Genomic DNA, 27,633 nt, shown 5'->3' with positions numbered 1-27,633 from the left:
TGAACTATGATTCAAAGAAGGAAAATTTCTTGCGACAAGCAAAATTTTCCCTTCTTTGTATCACAGCTCGTTCTTTAACGTTTTGAAGAATAAAAATCTTACTAATTTATCAAAGCGATATCTCATTGTAATAAAATGCATCTGTACCAGTGGTCTGTGACTCCCCTGGGGTTGAGCAGTACGTTTGTTCAAAGTAGATAGATGTTTGTAGCGCTTACCAAATTTCATTTCATGATTTTATTAATTATTTGTCAATAACTACCATAACTACACAGTTAGAAAAAGTAGTGTAAATTTACGTCTCTATGATGAGCATAAATGGATGTAATGATGAACATTTGTTTCTATAATTTTATTGAGGCCCTCGGACTGCAAGCATTTGCAATAAAGAATACTATTGATTGTTTTTTTTTTCCTGCTGAAATTTTTTTATAACCTGTAGCAAATTTAACCATTTAGCATACCCGAGCAAAGTTGGATAACAAAATACTATCAAAATGATAATAAATTTTGTTTTTGAAATCATGTTGACAGCATATGCTGTTTTTTTTTTTTAAATTTCGGTTGACTTCATATTTTAATATTTATAATAAATATAATTCAAAACAAAATTGTATATCCACATTTATCACTGAAATCGATTTCAGGATGCTTGCTGTTTTCTTTATGAACATCACAAGGACAATTATGATTTTCACAGTGTTGTTTTACAACATTTATTGATATTAATCTACCTGCGAATTGAATTAACAAATCGATATAAAATTGATTTCGTCCTGTTTGTCTGTAATACTTATACTAATACATTGTCAAATATTGTAATTTAATTTTTGTAGGCTTAGTTGATTTCTTAGCTCATATTTAAACATGTTGACATAAATCTAGTTAACCATCAGTTCTCTCCCAACAAAATAAACATGTCTGTTAAAATATTTTCGATGCACAGAAAATGATTAAGAGTCATCGTAGAGTAATTTTTTGCATGATTCGTGTGTCCTATTCCTATATTGAATATAATTCCACTAGAATTTGTCATGAAAACGAAACTCCTAATTTAAAAACTTCACATCGTCTATTTCTATGCTATTTGATCTAATAAACTTCAATTGTTCTTCATATTTAAACTTTTGTTATTTGTATATAATGAAAAGAGCAATTCACTATATACTTTCTTGTAATTTGTACCACTGGATATTTATTTCCAGTTCTGTACTTTAATATGGCACCATTCGCACTTTATTGACAGCATATCTTGATTTTGAATCTTGATATCAACTAATAGATTTCAAAACATTCAGATTATTAAATTTGATATCAAAATAATAACTGATTTAGTTTTTTTTTCCAACACGCTAAGATTATTATACAGATTTTTGTGAAATTTTACCTAACTATCAAGAGTTGAACGTTCGATAAACAATTTTATAGTTTTCCCGTAATTTTTTTACAGATCTTTGTGAAAAATTAAAGGAAATCTGCGAAACTGTTTACCGAACACTCAGCTGTTCGGATTTCGGTAAAATTGTACAGATTTCTGTAAAAATTCTAAGTGTGTACCATAGTTATAATAACATTTTGATTACTAATTTTGTTTATTATTAACAAAATTACTAATATCAAAACGTGTACATGGATTTGTGATCACGAAAGCATTATTTGTTATATTTTTAATATCCTTCATATATACCATTTAAATCTCATTTTTTGTTATGATTACTGTCAACACGACCATACGGTAGGCAAAATATGTTATCACGGAAGCTTATATCCAAATACCCTGTCCTTTGCCTGTAGATTTGAAGACATACTTCAAATCTCCGCGTACATCGTACGGGTTAGGTAAAAGCTGTGCGTTTGACTTTGTACTATCCTTTGCTCATTTTCATACTGCCGTATTTTAACGGAACTATCTACCTACTCTCTTTTAAAGACCATTCTCTAGCTTATAAATTATCACACTAAAGCTTCATGTTAGATTGCATTTCCAACTAACTCCATAAAATGTAGTTTTCATTTTGTTTTCATTATTTGCTCGGCTATATTTTTATCCTCAAGCAATAGTATGGATGTTAATTCAAGTCTTAATTTTTTCAATTACTCCTTGCATTTGTTTGAGTCTTTGCAATAATATGATTTTAAGAACATCAATGTGAGGTCTGTGGATCAGTCAGATTAATATAAATAAGAAATGCTCACATATCTCTCCATTTTACAAACTATTCTCAAAGGTCACTATTGCAAACGATTTTGCTGGTTCATTGGCCTTTCACATTTTCGTCGAGAAAACCTCTGATTACCTGGTTTTAAAAACTATGCGTTTCTATATGCTTTATCATTGATGGTGAGATAGCTCTAAAGTCGGCGGCAATATCGGTGTTCGCGGCATGCACACCCATCAACTGTTACTTCCACTTGCGGGAAAACTTAAAAAAAATAACTTGAGGAAGTCGTCGTTAGAAGAGTTTGAAAAGTCGTGTATCGAAAAGGAGATGCTCCTAGTTCTTCCGTAAGCACGTTGATAATTCTAACTTTTCCGGATGGCACGAGGCACATTCTCCGGGTGTACCGTCGACGAACAACGCTGTAGAAGTAATAAACAAGTCGATAAAACACAACTATCTTCACCGAATTAGGAGCCACTCGGTACCATCAAGGAGAAGATTTTTGATATAGTCGTGATATAATGCAGGCATGGCGATCCAACGAAACAGAGCGAAGCCCGCATTTTCACGATTCAAGAGGAACGAAAAGCATTCCAATACATTAACAGTGCAGGAACAGTTCGAACTGTACAAGATATTGCTAGATTCTGCAATCTCACGTTCACGTCGATTGAGCAGTTCGTGAAAGAAATCGGAACAGTTTTCCGCGTTCAAATCACGGATGAAAGCCACCTAAAATGTAATTGCACATGCATCAAATTCTTCAAATCAAACGTGAGCCACCATACACTGATCGCTGCTGTGAAGCAAATAGTCTACCACCTTCGCCCGGAGGCAAACACAACAATAGTCAGCTCCAAGAAACCATCGGGTTGTCCAAAATTCGTCTCAAAAGCACTGGTTAGATATTGAACGAGCTTAACAGCGCAGGGTACGGCATTTTTTATGGTGTTATGTGAATTAATTGGTCTTCTTCCGGACTTGTTTTTTTTAAGTTTGCTGTAAATTGCTGTAAGAAAATCATGTATTAAAGAAAACACGAAGGAAACCTAATATTTAACAACAAAATTTTAAATATTTTACAATCCCTATTTTCAGAAAATCGTGTAACTCTCTGACTCTGTCTCTTCATTTGATGACGAAGAATCACTAGAGAAAGAATTTGACTCGACGCGCAGAAAAAAAGGGAATATCTTGTGAGAAGATCATTTGTTCTAATGACAAAATTTACATTTCAGGTTTCCATCATTCCATCTTACTTACTTCGTTACTTAGGTCTTGCAGACGTGCCAGTTATGGCTATTCGTTTATCTTATGGTGTATTCAAGTTCTGGCATGTGAAAGTTCTATGGTTCATAATTGGAACACACCATAACAGCACATCCAATACTAGTGCGTCCATTCCGCTCAACTTTGATGTGCTAATAAGTTCCATCGAAAATACAATCAAGAGTTGTTAATGTTTTATTTATTTATATATGTATCATTAACATAAAGGCGTCAGATTTGGCACACATGTTGCTGAAGCAAGCAATACAACACATCTTTTTTATTGAAGCCAAAAAACAAAACAAAAAAAACCTTCACAGTATTATCACCGTAGATGAATGAAAGTATGTTCTCTCAGATGTATCGTAAAAAACCGTGTACACAATTGTAACTATAAATAGTCTATTTTAAATTAACTAAAAACTGTATATTTTGAACTCACCAACCGTAAGAATCATCTTAATCACATCACTGGACAGGCTCACCAAAGATACCATACAACTATAAACAAGCGATTTGAACAGAAACAATTAATTCCATCTACACCAGGCCTCTGAACTACTGTGTACGTGACTGAAATTCAAAAATCTGTTACAATGCCACAATCTGGTCGGCTACTTTGAACAAAATATTAAATTTAATGGAGCGTTTTTTTATATTTTGCGGGAACATTTGCGCTGCTTTATTGATGCAAAACATAGCTGCCATTTGAAAAATGCCTGTATAAACTTTTTTAGAAGTATGCGTTTCATATAAGGGTTACGCGGAGTTTAACGAAACACGAAATTTGAAACATCGCTGTAACCTTTTTTGATTCTGGATGAATTAGTACTTAGAATTAATCCAACGTGAAAGGAACACTGACTTGGATTCTGATATCTACAAGTGTCAAAATGACTTTGTCGTTGCTATTTTTTAGTATATAATGCAAATTTCGATTTGTTCAGCGGAATTTTCTTATGAGTTAAAAGTATTCGCTTAGCAACTATAAAACATAACTTTTAACCCTCACACAGGCTAAATTCACCTTTTTACAATAGTTTTTTACTTAAGGCATCCTTAAAATAGCAAAATTATAAGCTCTGTACTATTGCATTACGTTTTTATGCATTATAAATTTCCACTAAGAAAAGTGGATGTTCTTGAATAAGATGACATATTAAATAGCGTTCTCCGATATTTTTCCGGATAAACGATGGGAAACTGTTCAGCCAAATATGCCCCATATTATACCAATAATCAAAAAATAAAAATTATAAAAAATTCAAAATCCATCTTTTTAAATTGCGCACGTACATCTGTTTTTCCTTGAGCGCGCCGGTGGTGAAGTGGTAAGCGTGATTACCTCTCATCCCAGAAGCCCTGGATTCAATCCCAGTCGCCCCGCCGGGATGTTCTGAGGCATAACATCTCTGATCACGCCTTCCGGAAGTAAAGCCGGTGGTCCCCGGTTCGTGAATTGTAATTTCACTCAAGATATAACATAACGCTTAGATAAATGTTCGTATACAAGTCTAGAATTGGCTCGAAAGGGTTAAACGAAAGCCACAAAGACATAACAGTTTGATGCGATCACCATACTCGCCTCCTGGAATGTGATTTGTGCACTGGTGACCTGGCCTTCATAAGACTCCCATCTGTCCGGTAAAACAATCAATAATTAATAACTATTGAAGTGCATCTAGAACACTAAGTTCAGAGCTGATAAAACGCCTAGAATATTCTCTAAAAGTTATCTCAAGGCGACTTTCTCGGGAAATTTAAAATAAAAAATTTAAACCTCAAAAACACATTAAATGAACTCTATGAGATATAAAAAATGGTTCTTGAACAAAATAGCTTGAAATCATCTCAGCAAAAATGTTACCGAAATCCATGCGTCTATATTTTCAAAAATATGAAAATTAGTTTTTAATTTTAAATTAGTTTTTAATGATTAACATAATTTAAAAAAATGACCTAAAGGAGGAGCTTTTAAGCAAACAAAAGTTACCTCAATACACAAAACGCTGCTGATGCTGGAATCTCCATGCTGGACTACTGTGCAATGTTTGGATCTATGGGCCAACATTAGAGTCGTTTCCCTACTAACTTTAGAATGTTAGGAATTTGTGCTATGTACTGTGCAATGTTTGGATCTATAGGCCAACATTAGAGTCGTTTCCTTACTAACTTTAGAGTGTTTGGAATTTGTTTTGAGTGATTGAGGTTGACAGCAATTTGATATTTCTAAAACGTAATTTCAGGGCGTTGTGAATACAATATTTAGAAAAAAAAATTTTTCTATAAAACGGCATGTGCTCTTGTATGCTGACAGTTTATTTCCTCCGATACATTGTCCATAGCTAAACTTGTACTATTAATTAATTGATCTCTTGTAATACTTGAATGGCTACAAGCATACGGCAAACACATGAAATTAAAAACAAATTAGAAATAAACACTTTCACTTTATATCAAACTAAAAGTTTATTACATATATCTCACTTGTATCCTATAGAAGAGTATTTGTCAATTCCAGAGAGAGTTGTTGTGTTCCTAAGGACTACCTTCAAACAGTGCTCTAAATTCACCACTTTTTGGCCTGGGTAAACTCATTCTTAAACTTTGATTCAACTCCGTCAAACTCAAATCAGAATGCACTTTTTTCAAGCTTCCACTTTCATCACTTTCGACATAAAAAGTAAAAGAAAAATTAATATTGTTGTTATTCTATTCACATAATCTATCTTACCTAAGATTATTTAAATTATTTTCTGCTTCAACTGCTAACGCATTTACCACAGCGCTTATTTGATTAGTTTCCGCGTTAGCTGATTCCGATTCCTCTTTATGAGACATAATATTAGGGTTCTTCCCGATTTTGTTTAACCTGTGGATTTAAATAAAAAACATCTTCAGTATGTGAATATTCAATGATTATTTTCTCTATCACTCACCTCTCTGCTGCTACAGTCTCCATTGTTTTTCTCATCAATGGATATTGGTCCAGAACAGCATTGAAATGATCTACACTCAAAGAGAATAAATTGCAGTAGGTTTCTGCTCGAACACTTGCAACACGCCTAGCATTGGTAAGAAGACAAATTTCTCCAAAATAAGATCCATCTGATAGTGAGGTTGCAACCTAAAAGAAGCCATATAAATTTGTCAAATGTTGTCTATTCATTACTATTATTGATAAAATATAAATCTAAAAAGGATAAAATTCTTGCAAACTCATGTTATACAGTGTCAAATATAAGAAAAAAAAAAAAAAAAAAAAAAAATTGAAACAAATCTGACCTCAAAATAAGTAAACAATTTATCGGAATGGATTGGTTATTAAAAGCAAACGTATTCTGGCACGACCAATTAAAATTTGGTAAGCAAAATTATGAGCTTAGAAACAGAGCTTTCGTATTAACTTAGTGGAGTCAATTTCACTGATAATTATCTCAGCAGCGAAGACATAATGAGTCTTACGGTTTCTTAGTTTCATAGTATCAATATCAATCGTACAATGAAAAAATCTTCCTTTGTACCCTCAGTAACCTTTTTCCAAGCCTTCAAGCTTAAATCGAATACATCACGGTGTCTCTGGCATTAATAATTTAATCTAAAAAAATCAGTATCGCAAAAGCACCATCATATGCTTTTCATTTGAGGCTAATTTTTTCTACCGGTTGTAATTTGTTTGGACTAAATAAGGCGGAAATGTTACGCAAAAGATTAACAATATTGAAAAAAAAAATTAAAACGAAAAAACTACAAGGGACAGCCCAATGAAGTTGTACGCAATGATGACCTAGGACTACGTGGTATGATATAATAAATATTTTTGTTAACTGCTGTTTGTTGTGTTTCGTGTAGGAATAGGAATTTTAGCGGGGTTCTCTCTGTTTATACTCTTTAGTATGACTATGGTTGCCCTGAAAAGAACCTTTTGATATGAATTTTAGTTGGGAAAGGTTCAGAAAATTAACTCTTTTGGAAAATGTTGATGGCCTTGGTTGATGGAAATGGTTGTTGAATCACATTTTCTCGGCACACCTTCAGCACACCTCGGGTTTCCTCGTACATCAGACCGATAAGTACCGTTGACCTGGTGAATCGCAACTAATGCGGTTGTCTGTATAACAGGTAGCTAACTGCGCGTTTGCATTAGAGTCAGCATATTCTTTGCTCGACTGTCGAGCTGTTCAGTCCGTATTTTCGCTCGAGTTGTCGATTCGCTTTTGTTTCGTTTTGTGCTGTCGCGTTGCGCCGTGGAAGTGTCGCCACCTTCTTGCGTTCTGGCAAGTTTAATTGAACTTGCAAACACAAATGGTGCGTAAACGTGCCAATGAGCCAGCAGCGGGCCCTTCAAAGAAGGTGCTAATCAAGCCTAGCGTGGCGCAGGATGACGCCGGAAAACGAGTACTGCAAGCCAACCAGTTTGCAGTACTCCCGGAAGAAAATGGCGATGGTGACGTTCCGAAGGATGTTGCCAAGTTGGGTGCCGAACTGGCAAAACACAAGCTGCTGCCTCGCTTCAAGCTTTGCAACATCGGTACCAAAATCATGTGCTCCAGCCTGGAGGAGTACAAACAAATAGGAAGTTTCCTGAAGAACAACAACGTGGACTTCTTCACGCATGATCTGCCATCGAGCAAGCCACTGAAGGTGGTTTTGCGTGGATTACCGTCGTTTGAGGCGGCTGCGGTGAAGTCAGAGCTGGAGCGGCTTGGGCTCCAACCTGAGGCCGTGTTCCAGATAAATCGGCGTCCCAACCAAAACAACAGCTTCCGTGATCAGTTGTTCCTGGTGTATTTCACGAAGGGATCCACCAGTCTTGCGGCTTTGAGATCCAAAATCCGGGACCTGTTTCAGGTCATCATCAGTTGGGAGCATTACAAACCCCAACATCGTGATGTAACGCAGTGTATGAACTGCCTCTCATATGGCCATGACACCAAAAACTGCCACATGAAGACAAACTGTGCCAAGTGTGCTGGAACTCACTCAACTGCATTCTGTGAGCAAGTCGATGACATCGAACCAACGTGTGTTAACTGTGGTGGAAACCACCAAGCCTCCAATCGCGGATGTCCCAAGCGAGTGGAGTTCATTAATATCCGTCGGAAGGCCACAATCAACAACCAGCTCGGTCGCCTTCGTAATCATCGTTCGCCTCCTGTACTAACGGAAGTCCAGTACCCAGCTCTCCAGCCCCGTCGACATGTTCTGAACCTAGCCCCGCTTCCGCTCAATAACCAACAAGCCAATCCTGCGAGTATCCAAATGGTTCCCAACAGTCGGACAGTTCAGCATCGTCTCGCTGTTGCTGCGGCCCAGCCAATTCCAGGTTCATCCAGCGCCCCTGGTTTATCATACGCTGGTGCTGTCTCAGGTGAATCTGTCAACGATTCTCCGTTCACCTCGCAGGAACTTGTGACGCTCGTGGCCGAGGTCATCATCATCATGCGTACCTGCAAGACTCGATCTGAACAGCTTCATGCTGCCTTGTCACTCGTCACCAAGTATGAACCGTGAAATTATAAAAATTTCAAATTGGAACGCTTGCTCACTGACGAACAAGCATAGAGAGCTACTCGATTTCCTCAACACCAAGGAGGTCGACATTGCTATGATCACCGAGACGCATTTGAAGCCCGAACTAAACATATTCCATCCCGACTTTTGGCTCGTCAGACTTGATCGCACCTGCTCTGGAGGTGGAGGAGTGGCCATCGCTGCAAGACGGGACATCAGTTGCCGGCTGCTACCAAACTTCCAGCTGAAAACAATTGAAGCCATCGGAGTGGCGGTGAGCACATCACTTGGCCCAATCACCATCATCGCGGCCTACTGCCCCAAGCAAACCAACATCAGGGACGGGTCGTCAGTGGCCCTCCGGAAAGACATCATCAAACTCACCCGGAGGAGCGGCAACTTTATCATCGCTGGCGATCTGAACGCAAAACACCAAGCTTGGGGCAACGGCCGGAGCAATAGAAACGGCATCATCCTCAATGAAGACCTGCAAGAGGGCCACTATACCTGTGGCATTCCAGGAGCTGAGCTTGGACCACTACCCGGTGGTGGCCGAAGTTGGATCCTCGGTAAACCGATTCGAAGCTTCCCGGCGCAACTACCATCGAGTCAACTGGGTGCAATATCAACATTGCGTCGACACAACCATCGACTACGGTGTCCAACCGGGGACGTCCGAAGATGTTGACCGGTGTCTACAAACCATCGAGGTGGCGATCTCCCGGGCCAGGGAATAACACGTGCCAGTATCCAGACAGGTGAGTAACACTCTGAACCTTGACAGCCCTACCAAAGATCTCATTAGACCCCATAACACCAGCCGTAGGCAGTACCAGCGTACTAGCCTGCCTAATTTGAAGACCAATTGTAATCGATTAACAAAGATCAGTCAGGCCCGGATGGTGGATCTCAGAAATAACGATTTTGCTAGTAAGATCCGCTCTCTCCCAGATCGTGCTAAGCCCTTCTGGAAACTTACAAAAAATCTTAAAAATAAGCCTAGGCCCATTCCACCACTGACCCCACTGGATCGTCCCAGCGACCCAGTGGTTCATCTGATAACTCCTGAAGAGAAGGCTGCCGCGATAGGTCAACACTTCGTCAGCTCCAATAATCTCGGACAAAACATCGTCAGCCCTCATGAATCTGAAATGCTGAAAATGCAACCAGTGTTCTTCAGATTCCTAACATTTTTCCAGAGGAATCCGAGATTACGGCTGACGAACTGTTGGCCTATATAAAATCGTCTAAAAACATGAAGGCCCCAGGTTTCGACAACATCCTGTATCTGGAACTCAAACACTTGAGTTCCAGATTCTACAACCATCTGCTTCCCCTCGTGTTGGAAGTCAGCTAAAGTCATGCCCGTCTGGATACCTGGGAAGGATCCGTCCTCTCCTTCAAGTTATCGACCAATCAGCCTTCTCTTAGGGTTATCAAAACTGTTCGAAAGAGCAGTGTACCACCGGCTCCTAACATCTGCCGATTAAAACAACTTGTTACTCGAGGAACAGTTTGGTTTTCGGAAAGGTCGTTCGACCTTCCACCAGCTGACTCAAGCAACAAACATTCTCAGACGGAACAAGTCTGTTTCGGAAACATCTGCCATGACGTTCAAATTGCAGCAGTACGGTCTTCCAATCTTCCTAGTTAAGATAATAAACAACTATCTATCAGACAGGACGTTCCGAGTCTCTCTGAATGGCATCAGATCGGATGCTTTCCACATCGGTGCCGGGGTTTCACAAGGAAGCATCCTTGGCCCCATCCTATTCAACCTGTTCACCTCCGATATGCCGGCTCTCCCTGATGGTGGATCGTTATCTCTGTTCGAAGATGACACATCCATCGTCTACAAGGGTAGGGTCATTGGAGCTCTGACTGCCAAACTTCAGAGAGGCCTAGACGTCCTGTCTGAATACTTCAACAGCTGGAAGATCCGTATCAACGCGGCAAAGACCCAGGTCATTATCTTTCCACACTCTAAATCTCCCAGACTTGTTCCGTCGGAAAAATAACAAGATCTTCCTGAACGGCACAGTGGTGGAATGGTCCAAAGAAGTCGTGTACCTCGGGCTAACACTAGACAGCAAGCTTCTTTTCAGGGAGCACGTTGACAAAACGAAAACCAAGTTCAACATCTTGATAAGATCGTTGTATCCACTTATCAACAGGAAGTCAACCCTGTCCCTGAAAAATAAACTTGCTGTCTACAAACAAATCATCCTTCCTGTAATCGAGTACGGTATGCCAATCTGGGAGAGTTGCGCAAAATGCCATCACCTTAAACTCCAAAGGGTCCAAAACAAGATCCTTAGGATGGTCCTAAACAGTCCACCGCGGACTAGAAATTCTGCGATCCACCTCCTGGCTGGAATTCAGACATTAGAAGAACGGAGAGAATTCATCCTGGAAAGATTTTTGAGACACCTGTCTCAGATCAAATCATCAGATCATACGTGATCTAGCACGTTAGGTTAAGTTATACTCGTATTTAGGTAGGTTATCACTTTTTTCAATTCAAGTAAAACAAATCCCCAAAGGGGTATTCTGTAAACTAGTTGAAAAACGCAAATATTAAATAAGAATATCAAATTAAACAAAGATGAAGAGCCAGATAGGCTAATTAATATGATAAATCAATGTACTACCATAATCAACAGAAATAAACATAATTTTACTAATTTTACTACTACGTTTGCATTAGTTGCGATGCACCCGTTCAACGGCAAACAACGAGGAAACCCGAGGCAAATGTACGAGGAAACCCGAGGTGTGCTGAAGGTGTGCCGAGAAAATGTGATCCGTTATGCCGTCACTGAACACGCCAAGAGTAGACAGTCCTGGCCATGGATGTCGTCTACGCATCATTATCACCAACAACCAAGTAACAAAACGGCCCTTTTCAAGGCCACCAAGTTCATTTAAGAAAAGAGTTAGAGTAGAATTTTTAAAGAACTACAAAAATAGTTTTCACCATTAAGTCAAGGCTATTTTTTCTCATTGATGGCGCTGTTCCATTGATAGTAAGTTCGAAATATGGAAAAGTGGATGGAACGCTTTGGATGCATATTATGGTCAAAATAAGTCAAAAGAAATCATTCATTATCGTTCAGTTTTTTCATAGAAATTTTTTATAAATAGTATTTTCTTGCAGAATATGTTAAAAGGGAGGGAAGTTTTACGTATTTTTTATGCAGAATATGCAAAATGGGAGAGACTTCAAATGTTAATCCTCCCTCCACCAAATGTTACAGAGTGTCATCAAAATACATTTAATGTTGAGATATTGAGATCGTGAGAGTAAATTTTCTCTTTCAAATTTGAATGTTTTGGTTCTCTGGGGATTGGTAGTAAATCGGTTAAAAAATGTATGGGAAAAAATCTTTTTTATTTAATTCTAGTCTATTTAACAAAAATTTCCAGGAAAAAACTGAACGACAAAGTCCATAAACGATTTCTTAAGGTTGTCGTCAACTTTTTTTTGGAAAGCTATGTGAAATTCATGCATTACATATGTGATATATTTTTTGAGTATATCCCCTGTTTCCAAGTTTGGTTACAAGATTACAACTCTGGAGAGCATTTTGTGTGGTCGTTGGGAGCGTGTGGTTCTGAATATGGCGATGAGTGTGCAAAATATTACGCAATTTTATCCTCCCTATTTGCACACGCCCGAGGATCGGAGGCGAATGCCACTTCGACTTGTTTCGTCTACTTCCTACTCTCTGACGACTGTTCTGGGGAAGTAGCATATGCATGTAGGTAATTGGTGGATTTGTTAGTTAATTCGACGCTTTTGGACAATGCTGGACATTTACCAGTTTTTCAATAGTTTCTTGTTGAAAATCATCGTTCGGAAACATTATCGATGCGTAGCCATATTTCTGATCGATTGGTGATAAAATCATTGAAATTGGACAAGGGGCAACTGAGTTATTAACGTTTAAAGTCTTTCTTAATTTCACAAAGTGTATCCCCATATAGAAATCAAAGACGTAGCCCCACGTCAAAAAAAAAATGCTGTTTTATAAATCTACGCGACCCTTTTTTTTTCCTTGATTTGTTCTCCGTCGATCTTGTTTTCCGTGCTGAGCACCAATCCTACCGATGCTAGGGAAGCAGCTCCCACACCTGGACCCTACCTATTGACCCATCAACTCATGAACCGGGGACCCAAGGCTTTGCTTTCCTTGGAAGGCGTGATGTTATGCCTCTGAACATCCCGGCGGCGCTGACTGGGATTGAACCAAGGCCTGCTGGGGTGAGAGGTGACAAGACCCGGAGAAATAGTCACAAATCAAAATTAAAATTAAACTTAAAATTTCTTGGGAAAAGGGATACTTTTGGATAAGCTTCACTGGGTATTTTTTTTATTATAGCCATTTTAACACTCTTGGGTCATTCGTGACTTGTCCGGGGTGAAATTTGAACTCGTGACTTTGGCGTGTGAGGTATGGATGTTAACCACAACGCTGGGGTCGCCCCCACTGGGTAAATTGCTGAGCACTACAACTATACTATAGTGCAAGGTAAAAGTGGTTGTTGCTGATATTTCTTAATGAACTCGGTGCAAGTTGCGTCTAATCGTATTTTATAAAATGCTATGTAGGTGCCCGAAAAGAAAAATAATAGTTGTTTCATAAATTTGATGCTTGCATAAAAAGTTTTTTATTATTATAGTCACTTTAACACTCTTGGGTTATTCATGATTTGCCGGGGGTGACTTTGGCGTGAGAGGTATGGATGTTAACCACTACGCCAGGGTCGCCCATCGCGCAAAAGAAGATATAATGATGGAGCTTTTATGGTGGTGGGCAAGCATGGGAAAATTCATTCACTCGCGCGAGTACCACAGAATCAAAATAGCCATCCTCACCTACAAACAGATTGCCAAACGAGTGTAAATTCTTCCAACCAAGTGACTCTGCAGGTCGACACAGAACTGACAGCAGAAGAAGGAAAGAAGGGTAAACTGAAAGGCAGCCGAAAAATTTTCTCTACCGAGGGAGAACCAGATTGAATGCGTAAAATCCGAATGCTAACGATTTAAATTGCCGGGTCAGATAGTTTTTGGCTGACTGATTCAAATCAGTTGAATTGGCCACAGCAGTTTTACGGTATTTGCTTGACGCTTATGTTTATGTGTTACAGTATAACCGTTTCTCCATATTAACAGCAATTTATGTAAATGTGACAATGTATGTTTAAAGCTAGAAAATAAAAAGTGATCCTTTCTGCAAAACTCTCATTCAGCTCACTCAGCAGAATGCAATCGTAAAATGCTCAACATGACACAAATAATAAAAGAGAAACATCATCAACACTACTACACACAGAATCATTCATGTTACGCTCAGCTGTCTGTTTTGCTCAATTCTGCGTTCATCGAAGAAAATAGAAGCAATGCGAATACGAACGAAATAAGTGCGACTATCACAAGCGGCTGTTCGTTTCTGATGTTGCATGCGTGTGAGTGAATGCAAAATGAATTGATTTTTCCCATGCTTGGTGGTTGGTTTTGCATTTTGAAGAATGCAATGATCACTGTTTATTAGTTTTTATGTGTTTTTATTGCTTTTTAAAATGTTCCAAAATTAGTGTAAGGTTGTGTTGGTGCTGCCATGGTGATTACATTTGGTGAGCTTGTTCCTATTAAAAACAATCCGTTTGTTTCCTGCCGGGATAACCTCGATCGCGAGTGATCTATTTTGCGGTTTTAGTTAAAACATAAGAAAAGCAATACAATGTCGGTAAGGTGTGCACTCGAATGCAAGAACATAGTTGGCGTTGGTTGTGGCGGAATATACATTAGGATTTATTCCAAGGTACTATTGTAGAAAATCCTAACTGATAGATATTTAGATTTTAGAATTTATGAAAAAAAATTAAGCGCACACTTGATTCAGTTTGGGATAAAGTATAGACTGCTTTCAGGAACGTAATTTCATTTGAATAGCTTGTTTACCGAAGCTTAAACAATCTTCGCGTCGGTCATAGCTTGTTATGATAGCCTGTGCGTAAAGAGTAAATCAAAACATTGAATGTCACTTGAAAGTGGAACTTAATGAAGGCCTAAGTGCTTTTTCGTACCTTTTAGTTTTCGAATTTGAAAGATCGTCTGTTGCAGTGGCTTGCTTATTGAGCAGAAAAATGTGGACACAGTTCATTTAATATTCAATAGATTTATGGTAATATCGCTCGTTTATGGTGTGTTTTGCGAAACTTGTCGTCGTTGTCGGTGCCGGGATTGAATGGTTATATCAACTCTAGTATGAGAGCGGCGCCGGCGGTGTGGTGGTAAGCGAGATTGCCTCTCATCCCAGCAGGCCTGGGTTCAATCCCAGTTGGCGCCGCCGGGATGTTCTGAGACATAACATCTCTGATAACGTCTTCCTTCGGAAGGGAAGTAAAGCTGTTGGTCCCGGTTCATGAGTTAGGGTCAATAGGTAGGGTCCAGGTGTGGATGCTGCCTCCCTGGTGTCGGTAGCATTGGTGCTCAGCACGGAAAATAAGATCGACGGAAAACAAATCAAGGAAAAAAACTCTAGTAACGGTATGATGTGATGTGAGGGGCTCGGTGGCCTTAGAGTGACCGTTTTAGCTTACTGAGCAGAACATCATGAGTCTCATCGAAGGCCTATCCACATTCAAGATTTTTCAATCGTTGTATTTGTCAATATGACTACGTAGTAATAACAGCAACTCGATGATTAAAAAGAAGCTCGTTTGCGTAGTGGCAAACGTTTTTGCTTATTGAGCAGAAGACCGTGGGTTCAATCCCAAGTTTTTTCGCGTTATTTGATCGTTAGGACATCAATTCATTTTATCGTTTACCAAAACGAACCATGCTGCAAACCCAACCCTCTTACCCAAAATCCTCGTGGAAGTGCAGAGGAATCCTCGCCTTCCATCAAAGCGAGTGTCACTTCAACACATTCCTACCCATTCCTTTCTTGACCTGCGTTCGGGCGCGGCCGTCAGTGCTTAGTTTGAGATCACCAGCTTTTACACATTGAGGATGAATTCTAGTACCAAGCATCGTCTATAGGTTCTCTGTGTAATTACTGCTGATCTGGCAATAACAGAGTATTGCGTGGGTGATCAATCATGCTAATGTTCATGCTTATGTTCATGCTCATATTCATGCTCATGTTCATGCTCATGCTAATCTGGTTAAGATGTTATACTATCATAATCATATTATCTTAAAGAAAAATAGTACAGCTCAAACCTTAGTAGGAGTAAAAGGTGGGACCATCATCATAATCATCATAACATTTACAGCGGTCTGATCGGTCAAAACCATGGGATTTTTTCTCAAAATATTAATAATTTGTCCAGAATAGATCAGACACGAACCAATTCATAAATTTTGCACATGTATTCGCTGAACTTTTTCGGCGAAAATGGAGACTGATGTCGGAAAAGTTCATGGTAACTTCTATTGTCATTCATGTCGGTGGTTTTACCAGCTATCAGAGATGCGACAATACACATGAGCTGGGTACCCGAGCAAAGTCTGAGATCAAATTGAAATCTTAATTTGATGTTGAAATTTCGCTGATAATGATTACTCAGGTTGCTGTCGTTTTGGTCGTTTTAACGGTTAAAATATCAAAATTGAGAGCAAACATATCTTCCTGTGACATCACATTGAAAACTATTTCTGCTATCAGTGAGAGCAAACTGAAAAACAAATTTGATATCCATTTTTCCTGTTGATAACATAACAAGTATTCAATTTGAGGTATTGTTAAGGCAATGAAAACAAACCCGCAACAACATATTTTTAAAGAGCAAATGTACAGCAAAATGAAAAAAAAAATTAGTTATCAAAATTCATGATGTTGATATCAAAACTTGATTTCAATTTGCTGTCATTTTGATGCTGGACTTTGCTCGGGTACAGCCTTAATCGTTATGGCCAAAATTGAAAAGCCGTTTCTTCAATGTCAGTACAATCAACGTGAACAGTCATCACATAGGAAGTGACTATGACGATAAAGACTACCCAAGTCAAAATCGTTTTTAAATATCTAGAGCCTCGCATGACCAGGAGAAGGGTATTAGACCCATTATCGGATAACATATTGCACACCAGCTTACGAACGACATCGGCCACAGGCTCATCGATTTCGCTGCCTCCAACAACATGGCCATATGTAGTACCTAACGCCAGCAGAGTCTCCCATATCCACCCCAGTATTAGAAATCAACCACGTTCATCACGGATATCATCAACGTGAGGACCTATCGCGGATATATGGATTCGGACCCCTACCTTGTTATGGTAAAAGTGCGTCAAAGACTTTCCGTTTTTAACAACATTGGGTAACAACATTCACCACGATACAACTCTAGCTACCCGATGTCGCAACATATTACGCTCAAAACATGGAAAAAGTTTTTGACAAAGAACGAATCACTAAATTCTGCTCCTCAAGAACCATTTCAAGGCCACTTACGATATTATTAAACGTGAAGTGTTATGAAAGACTATGAACGAGAACGGTTTTCCTGGTAACCTGACCAGACTCATCAAGACTGCGATGGACGGTGTACAGTGCTGTGCAAAGCCATTGGGTACAGTATCAGACTTGTGTTTAAATCACGCAATGAACTTTGACAAGGCTATGGACTTTCCTGCGTCCTATTCAACATTGCGATAGCAGGTGTTATGAAACGTGCATGTGGGGCACGATCAAGCCAGTTCTGGCTCACATGTTCGAGGCGGGGTTTATTGAAACGTCATATTGAGGAGAAGAATGAATCACTAGCTGTTTCAACTCTATGACAAGCCTAGTATCCAGATAGTTGCTAATGGGGTGTTTACACGTGTGCTGATGTGCTAGCGCTAGCTTACTAAAACTGTACTAAAAAGTAGCCAGCATAATGTAAAGTAAGGGATTCGACATCTACCAGCATGAGATTTCAGGAACAACTGAAATTCGTGCTAGTTGTTTGAGCTGGTTGAGCTAGTGAATCAGCGTATGTGTAAAAATCCATTGAAAGGGTGATTCATTGCCTATTTCACGCACTAAGGAGGGAGAGGGGTGTCAGGAGGAAAAATCTACTTTGGCCTAATCGCCCATTCCCGGCCTATCGAGCACAAAACATCAAATATATAAATGATTTCGGCGTGAACGTGTCAAACAAACGTTTGGTACGATGCTTCTATTTAATAGCTGCAAGACGAAGTGTTGAAGAACGCAAAATAAGATCTCGAAAACAAAAGACGCACTTGAAGTGTACAAAAGGCGCACGCGAATTCACTTTTCTTTCCGTTCGATAGGCCAAAGAGAATCCCAATAGTTTTTTAATAGACCCAGGAAAACCCGTCGGTCAAGTTGAGCCACCAGAAGCAGTTTTGCATTTTCAATAATAACCGAATATTTCGTGACCCCTTATCAGAACAAACGGTTGTAAGAATGCCGAACAACAATCCTGGTTAAACCAAGAAGATCTAGCAAATTGACGATCTAGAAAGTGTGGGACGCTGAAGAAACTGCATAGAAGCAGCTAATAATCGAGTTTTTTGGCGTAACATTGTACAGCAGATGAAGGCTCACCGAAAAACTTTGGACCAGGAATGATAAGGTAAGGTAACACAATGTCAATACAATCAATAGCTTTCGGGTTATGCTTTGATAAATACACACTCTCTTTTAAAATATGAGTGTAGCGTCGAAATGTTCTCTTGATGGTTCTTGAACTTCCATACCGAAGGCATGTGAAAAGTCGCATCTAAATTTGAGATACACACTTATAAAAATTGATGTAAATTTAGGTCCTCTGAGACTGACCTATTCGAGCGTCAATTTTGATATAAAATTGAGTCATAATAGACGTGAAATTCAGCTCAATCAAACGTACTTTCGTACTTTTCAGTCTCGGAGCTCTTAATTTAACATGACATGTTTGTTTACGTCTCATCCTTTATGTCAAAGATACGGAATCCATCACGTGTAATATCAGGTATTTCTAGGTGCTTAGGTTGTTTGCTCAATTGCCTCGTAATTGCTCAAAAGTCATTACAAATCTATATATTCAAGACAAGCAAGTTCTTACGTATAATAATTGAATCCCAAGTTAGTGATTATGAAACTGATGGAGGTCGAATGGTCCACATGGACTTGGCGTATTTAACCACATATCTTATGGGTTTAGAATCAGTATACATAGATTTCCAATGCGTCTTGAAATACAATTTTCAAATTTTCATTAACGCAACTGTCATAATATTTGCAACAAATGTTTTTCTTGTTATAAAAAATGTCCATCGATCTTATAGCTGGATGGATTAGGTATTAAATTTACTTACCTCTCCATTTGCCATTACTATGTCGACAATTCCTTCTTGGATAAAATACATTTTTGCTCCTATTGTTCCCTCCTTAATTACAATATCACCTGAAAAATAAAATATTTGCAGTTATATATAATAATCTAAGAACATATTATGAGCACACTACATTTGAAGATTAAAAATCGGTCACTAAACCGATACTAAAAGCCGTTGTATGAGTTTTAGATCGCCCCAGTTCAATCTAACATTCGTGATATTTTTAGATTTTGAAAATGTTAATATTAAAAATCTTACCAGGTTGAAATACTTCGTATCTTAATTTAGTTACTACATCTGATACAAAATTAGAGTCAGCATTGGCAAAAAAAGGCACTGAAGCAACCAAAGACCTTCAAGAGAGAAATAACAATTAGTATTAAACCAACATCATTTACTGTCCTGAGGAAAATTAAAACATGATGACTTACCTACAGTTGTAGTTTATCACATCTTCTCTTAGTTTCTCACTAAGCTCTCCTAGAATGCATTCCTCATCGAAGAACTTTCCTTGATATCGATGCTCAAAGTATTCGGTTATCCTTTGTCTCATATCCCTCGGTAGTTTCCTGTATGCCATATATTCCTCGACTTGCTTGACCTTTTTCATAGAATGTGTATGTGTTAAATGGTATGTTCAATTTCAAGAAAAAAAAAACAAAAGACAAACCTTTTCTCGATATTGCCGCCTGCTTGAATCTAAACTTTGAATTAGGTTGGTTGCATGCCCCAGGAATAACGCGTAACATGTTGCTCCAGATATCATGGATAGCATCGTTAGCCACATATCGGTAAGTGATTGTGGTGGAAACCTGTAATAATTTAAACATATGAACAAAATATAATTAATTAACAAGGAGGCCAAAGTTCAACTAATTTTTATTTACCTTCCGTAACCTATACAAAGCATATGGGACATTGCTTTGAATAAAGCCCATGAATATTGTTCCAACCAATAGGCCTCCTGTGCAGTTGATAACGAGTCATATGAAAAGATAAAACATATTACGTCGGTAAAATTTTAAGCAAACATAATTGGTTCAAATATTGAAAATCATATCTGAAATATGTTATCGTCATCGTCAATAATCATTAGTAATTTCGTAAATATACTTGCAAATTACAGTGAATGTAAATATGTTAACCAATTTATGAAAGTTCACATATTATTTGATATTATAAGCATGGTTATGCACTTTCCAAATTAAACAAACTGTCAAAAATCAGAGTTAGATAGCTTTTGGATACATACTGTACCTGTAATTCATTTATTGCCACCCAAGAGTTTGATGGAAATCCTTGAAGCATAGGAACTAAAAACTGCAAACATCCGCTCCAGTGTCCTATTAATAACATCATACAGATGAGATTGAATATCCGCATGAAAACGGAAGCCATGTTGAGAAACTGAAAAAGAAATGCATTGTTCATTTAGTAACATTTATTACAAGAAATCCGGTGGATATAAAAACTAAACATTAATACTAGAGTAACTTCAGCATATATTCAAGGTTATTGAAAAACAACATCAAAAGAAATATATATTCTTTTGAAACTTGATTTTCAAGTTCACTAATAGTGCACTATAGTTGAAACCTGGAAATACTGGAATAATATCACTTTATGCATATCTTTGAAAAGGGTCAACATTATATCATGCCAGCGTATTATCATCATTGTAAGTATATTTTTAATCTTGCATGAACATTCGTTGGCAAAACTATGCATGCATCTACTAGGTAAAATAAGAACTCCATTTTAAAATTTACAATTAAGAGTTTGTTTCATATTAATGCTCATTCTAAACAAATAAAAAAAAACCATAAATTCTGCGGAATACACCAAGGCTTTGACACATTGCTTACAAATGTTAGAAAAGCACCAAACCATTGGAAATATTATTTCAGAGAACGCAACGTTACGCATACAGACAATGTGTATTGGGCATAATGGACAATTCCTAGTACTTTTTCCACCTGAGCAGTTCTAGGTCAAATAACGAAAAATAAAGAAATTTTAGATTTTATCGCTCAGAATTCCATGAAACTTCGCATAAATTTTCACTCGTGACAATGAATCAAGTTTGTGTTGGGATTCGGTTATTTGGACTAACGCCTAATTTTTAAAAAGGCGTATTCGGAATTTTTCAATAAACCATAGCACGAAAGTGTTCATCTAATCTAAATGACGCCTGAGACGAAGTTGTGGGAAACTGGATTAACTTCACTGTGGGAAACTGGGATAACAAAAAAAAATACAGTGAAAAAAAAACACAAATTTACGTCAAAAAACTGTTAACACTTCAATTCTGAAAACAGTGCATTTTAAATATTTTCAAACTTACATTTATTTGAAGGTTTAGAAAAAAATAAAAAATTCTGAAATGGACAAAATGGAAACTCCAAAATTGATGTACGCTTTTTATTTTTTTACGAAAATTTTGTGATTTTTTTTTTTTCATTGTTTTTTTAATTGCTCCTAGTGAACAATTATGCGAAGTTTCATTGAATTTGGAGAAGAAAAAATAAAATCGATTCATCGGTTCGCGTGGTACTCCTCAGCTGGAATAATTTTCGCTTTTGCAATTTAATAACATTTTCATACATATAAATTTATCAAGTTATCCTAAAATATATTCAGAATAATAATTCACTGCAGCCATTTGTCACTAACTTGCTGTGCCGTACTTCCTACACCTCTAACAGTATGTCGGATCTTGCTCAGACGGATGTCATCTATACTGACTTATCTGCTGCCTTCGATAAATTGAATCACCGCATACCAATCGCAAAACTGGACATGCTTGGTATCCACGGTTGCCTTTTGCAATGGTTTCAGTCGTACATGGTTCGAAAAAGTAGTGTAAATTTCTGTTCAATATGATGCACATAAAAGGAGCGTCACATCTCATCTAAGTTTACATTATAAATCGTGTACGAGACATTTCATGAAATGTTGCTCATAATTGTGAACAACATTGCTTTCAATTTGCTCGTTTGCATGACATTAAATACAAGTTTACGTGAATGAATGTTTACATTACAATTATAATTCAGTTGTTTTTTGCTGTGTACACACTACTAAAAATTAATGTATATTTCGGTTCCCTGAGACCGACACATGTAAGCGGATCTTTTGACATAAGAATCAGTTGTAATAAACGTGAAAATCAATTCAATCAAACGTTGCCTTCGCCGACTAGCTGATGTTTCGATTTGAGAACACTTAATTTTACATGAAATGTTTGTTTACGTTCTGTTTCGCTATCTTACTGTTGTCATTGGTGATCACCAGTCCCGTATGTTTGCTGTCAAGTCCGCCATACCACAGGGTATGGGACCGCTGGTTTTCCTGATTTACACACTTAGAAATAACTAATTTTACACGTGACGGAATCGATGATCTTTGACATAAAAAATGAGACGTAAACAAACATGTCGTGTAATATTAAGTGCTCCGAGACGGAAAAGTTCATTGCTAGACGAAAAGTACGTTTGATTGAAGTTTATTTCGCGTCTGTTATGACTCAAATTTATTTCTAAATTGACGCTCGTATATGTCACTCTCAGAGCACCTAAATGTACATGCATTTTGCTAAGTGTGTACTTCAACGATGTGAATCTAGTAATTGAGGGACCACGATTAAATTACGCAGATGACCTTAAACTCTCCTTCGCATTCACTCAATTGAAGACTGTTGTTCCTTCAACGTCAATTAAATGCTTTTGGTGATTGGTGAATTCTGAATCATATAAAGGTTAACCCGTCCAAATGCTCGGTTATCTCTTTTTCACACGAGAAACAGACTATTATGTTCAAGTATGTCTTGTTAGGCACTGAAATTGAGCGCGTTAACCAAATTAAGGACCTAGGTGTGATTCTGGATACACTACTCTCTTTCAAGCAGCACATCTCGTATGCCGTCGACAAAGCTTCCAGAATTCAGGATTGCCAAAGAGTTCACGGATATCTACTGCCTTAAATCGTTGTACTGCTCCTTGTCTCGCTCCATATTAGAATACTGCTCGATTGTTTGAATACTCACTACAACAACGGTGTCGAAAGAGTTGAGTCGGTTCAGCAACGGTTCCTGAGATACGCGCTACGTAAGTTGCTGTGGACAGATCCCCTCCGATTGTCTAGCTACGAAAGTCGTTTGTAACTGATCCATCTGGAGCCCCTGTCGGTCCGTAGAGATATAGCAAGGGCATTGCTAATTGCAGATATTTTGCAAGGACGCACCGATGACCCTGTTCTCCTTGAGCAAATTGACATCAATGTTCAACCCAAAGCCCTACGAAATAATTCAAGCTGCGACTGCCCATACAGCGAACTAAAAACGTTTGATACGATACTTTAGTTTATAAGGTACGGCACAAAGTCACTGAGAACGCGTGATATGAAGGTTTGCACCCATTATTCCCAAAAACAAAAGAAGCGCTCCGACCGAATCAATTTTTATCTTCATGCGATAGGCCGAAGTGAATTCATTGGCGTTACAATGGCGTTTCAATGCGTTAGGCCGAGTTTAGAATCCGTAGGCCGAGTTTGGCGTCAAGAAGCAGTGTTAGACTTTTGACAATATCTCAACGATAAGAGCTAAACTGCGCTAGATTAAGAAAGAGTAAGTGTGGGTTGTGCTTAATAGGCCGGAAATGGGGTAGTTAACCCTATTTTTATCTTCTATTTTATTTCTATTTGTATCTTTTCATGCAATAGAGTGTCTGAGCTAGTGTTCGCCCTTGCTCCAGTATTTGGCCCTAGAGGAAAGTATAGCTAATTGTAACATAACATGGATAAATTGGGCTCTGGGCCCCTGTATTTTAATAAAGGAACATGTTTCGCGTAAATAGCCAAAATATCAGTTTATGAAACTGATACAGCTAATCATAGTGTTCGATAATTTGCACTAGCTTTCAGCGGATTGTTCCTTACGTAATCAAAATTGTTCGTGAAAGTGAAGTTGCTTATGTTTAAGCCAATTGCAAAGCATCGTTTGTGTTGGAATAAGAAATCTGTTTACTGTGTTGCCGATGGAATGAAGGTCAAGGCTGATTGAGGATTTCCCCAAATCACCGCTGTGCCCATTGAACTGAGTGCCATCAATGGTAACCGCATCAACATTTCAGGATATAAATGGAGACTACTAATCTTTTAAAGATACAGGTTTTACTGACGCCCACTTTCATCAACATTTGTGGATCAGATCAGTAAACTTTGCCTGTCCACTCTATAATGAAAATTTACCCCATTGAAAACATTGCCACGATCCAGGGGGTTTAATTAACTGGAGGAAAGACAGGTCACCGTGGTTTTTGCCGAAAAGGCATAACTTTGCCGGATAGAGATTCTCGGACTGAAAACTCCTGGTTTGAATGCTTTGGGAATATATTCCAAGTATACGAATAAAGTCTTATTAAATGAGTTTTTTTTTCCTGTTATGATATATATCTAAGAGCTTTTACATTGTTCCTGCCTTGGCAATTCAGTATTTTATTCAGATTTCCTTAACCTGCATGTCAGTATAATAATTGACATCTTTAAAACTAAAAAATAAAATTAGATCTTATCTAAGTATAATCGCGCAAACACTAATCTCACATTTATTTTAGTTGCTGTGTATCATCTTTTAGAAGAACTGTAATAACAAATATTTGGTTTGACACAAATGCAAAATTTATAATGGTTATATTCACATAAAATTGCATTTTAGAGCACAAGTGATTCAAAATTTCGTAAAAATTACAAGCTGCTCCAGAACAGTTGTTTATTTTTTTTTGTTACTTATAAGAAGAGTTTAAAACATGCCCAAGAACGCATTAAGCTAGTAGTCAAATAAAAATTTTGGGACTGAAAATGTGTGTCCGTTTTATAACTCGAAGCGCCTTTTTTCCTCTGTTTGGGACCTAACAACACTGCGAACAGTAATTTTATCTATTGTGGTATAAGCCGTGTCCTTAGTTTAGTGTATGTCGTATTACTCCATCACTATTGAGAAATGATGAAGTATTCGATTTTTTTACAGTTGTCTTTCTTGTATTTACCGCAAGGATCCAACTCTAATTGAAAGGTCCCGCTATTTATACCCTTTGGAGTGTTGAAACACCCTCCAAAGACGCGCCCCTTTGCTAGTAAAATTGAATTCCTAAGTAACTAAACTAACGAATGACACCGATAATGACCATGCATCAGAACCCTAGTCTTATCACTATCAACAAGGCATAAAAAGTAACAAGGACTAAGATGTGTTCCTTTGATTACTGAAAAATCCTGTTCCCCTAGTTTGAAGAAGTAAGGACTAGGAATCGGTGGTAGATCTTACATCCCGTAACGTACCACGAAAAGGTGATCTACCCCCATTACGGGGTTAACAGTCCTTAGGGGCTGTTCATAGACTACGTAGACCGATTTTTATATGTTTTAGACCCCCCCCTCCCCCCGCGTAGACAATCGTTCATACAATTTATTGGAAATTTGTATAAACCTGTACACTTTTATCAACCCCCCTCCTCCCCCTGCCCATAAGAATCTACGTAGTTTATGAACAGCCTATTAGAAGCATTCAATTGGTTTCTTGAGGAGAACGTGAATTCTATGGATGATCCCATGGTAATTATGAGTAGAATTACATGGTAATTATGACGAGAATTCCATGGAGCTTTTATGGAAAAATCCATGAGAATTTTTAGAATAATTTCAAAGAAACTCTAAATAGAATTCCATTGAAATGTAAATGATAATTCGAAGTAAGTTCTGACTCGAATGGAATTTTATCAAAAAATTAAGTCCTGATGGTAGTTCAAAAGCAATTCTATGCAAACATATTTTCCTGTGAGGATTCCAAGGGGACATATACGCTCAGGAATTGCTAAGGAGAATTCCTATAATTTAAATGAGTTCTGGAAACTCGGTACTTGGAATGTCAGAACCTTAAATGAACCTGGACGAGCGGGCCTTTTGGCTCGTGAACTGCAAAAAGTGAATGTGAGCGTAGCTGCTATTCAGGAAGTACGGTGGCCTAGATCCGGAGAACGTGAATTCCGGGCGGTGGATCCCATCGCCAACACTTCCTTCAAGTATCATATCTATCACAGCGGTGGCGATAGGGCAGAACATGGAGTAGGGTTCATAGTGATCGGGAAGCAGATGAAGCGTGTTATGCGGTGGAGACCGGTAAGCGACCGCATCTGTGTATTAAGGATTCGGGGCAAATTCTTCAACTACAGCCTGATCAACATCTATGCGCCAACCAACGATAAATCCGATGACGTGAAGGACGCGTTTTATGACAGTCTCGATAAAACTTATGATGAGTGCCCAAAACACGACGTGAAGATTGTAATCGGAGATGCAAATGCGCAGGTCGGGAGGGAAGATTTCTTTCGTCCAATCATTGGTACAGAGAGCCTACATACAGTAACCAATGATAACGGCCTGAAACTGATAAACTTCGCCGCTGCTAGAGGTATGGCCATCAGTAGCACCTACTTTGCACGCAAGAATATCCGAAAGCACACCTGGAGACACCCAACTGGCGAAACTTGCACCCAGATCGATCACATGTTGGTGGATGGCCGGCACTTCTCAGATGTCATTGATGTAAGGACTTTTAGGGGGCCTAACATTGACTCAGATCATTATCTTGTTGTCTGCAAAATTCGGGCGCGTCTATCGACCGTTACGAATTCAACGAACCGGAGATCGATGCGTTTCAATATCCATCGCTTGTCAGTAGAAGGTGTTGCTGCAGAGTACCACCAGAAGCTTGATGAGCGGATTAGCGAAATAAACGTGAACGAGGACCTCAACAATCTGTGGAACACAATCCACGGAGCGGTGAACACAACAGCACAAGAAGTGATAGGTACAGCTCAAAGACGACCACGTAATGGCTGGTTTGATGAGGAGTGCCAGAGGTTGACGGATGAGAAGAACGTTGCCAGAAGCCGGATGTTAGTGTCTGGTACCCGGCTGAACAGAGAGCGGTACAAGGTAGCAAGGGCAGCTGAGAAACGAACCCACCGCAGAAAGAAAAGGCAATACGAAGGACGCGTGATTGCTGAGGCGCATGAAAGTATGGAACAGAACGATAGGCGAAGGTTCTACGCGACTGTCAATGGTGTGCGGAGTAAAACAGCGCCATCTCCCGCCATGTGCAATGACCTTGAGGGGAATTTGCTGACAGATAAAACAATGGTGGCTGCCAGGTGGAAAGAACATTTTGAGACATTGTTGAATGGAGAGAGTGAGGGAGTATCGAGGAACAGAGTAAACTTCACAGACGACGATCAAGCTGTGGAGCCTCCAACGCTAGACGAGGTTAAAAAGGCAATACGTGAGCTG

At 38.5% G+C, this 27,633-nt stretch overlaps 1 protein-coding gene and 1 pseudogene across 4 annotated transcripts in view; one reads left to right on the top strand and one right to left on the bottom strand.

Moving 5' to 3' along the window:
• Nucleotides 1–2,328: 2,328 nt before the first annotated feature.
• LOC135710465 (uncharacterized) lies at nucleotides 2,329–3,074 on the top strand (annotated as a pseudogene).
• A 2,638-nt stretch (nucleotides 3,075–5,712) lies between these two features.
• Ih (I[[h]] channel) overlaps nucleotides 5,713–27,633 on the bottom strand; it is a 75,898-nt gene continuing 53,977 nt past the window's right edge. For 3 of the 4 annotated variants that reach the window (XM_065233051.1, XM_065233052.1, XM_065233050.1), the window contains 9 exons: nucleotides 20,548–20,697; nucleotides 20,178–20,254; nucleotides 19,961–20,102; nucleotides 19,722–19,891; nucleotides 19,549–19,643; nucleotides 19,270–19,358; nucleotides 6,371–6,558; nucleotides 6,166–6,303; nucleotides 5,713–6,099 (listed from right to left, as the gene is read on the bottom strand). In XM_065233051.1, the coding sequence (XP_065089123.1) occupies nucleotides 5,970–6,099; nucleotides 6,166–6,303; nucleotides 6,371–6,558; nucleotides 19,270–19,358; nucleotides 19,549–19,643; nucleotides 19,722–19,891; nucleotides 19,961–20,102; nucleotides 20,178–20,254; nucleotides 20,548–20,688 (1,170 nt within the window). In that variant the 5' untranslated portion in view covers nucleotides 20,689–20,697 and the 3' untranslated portion in view covers nucleotides 5,713–5,969. The remainder of the gene's footprint in view (nucleotides 6,100–6,165; nucleotides 6,304–6,370; nucleotides 6,559–19,269; nucleotides 19,359–19,548; nucleotides 19,644–19,721; nucleotides 19,892–19,960; nucleotides 20,103–20,177; nucleotides 20,255–20,547; nucleotides 20,698–27,633) is intronic. The other variant, XR_010518420.1, reaches the window with a different exon arrangement.

This window comes from Ochlerotatus camptorhynchus, unplaced genomic scaffold (genome assembly GCF_037179485.1).
Source record: "Ochlerotatus camptorhynchus isolate MF236.1 unplaced genomic scaffold, CSIRO-AGI_Acam_v1.1 ptg000386l, whole genome shotgun sequence".
Classification (NCBI taxonomy): domain Eukaryota; kingdom Metazoa; phylum Arthropoda; class Insecta; order Diptera; family Culicidae; genus Ochlerotatus; species Ochlerotatus camptorhynchus.
This window is presented reverse-complemented; position numbering and strand designations above follow the sequence as displayed.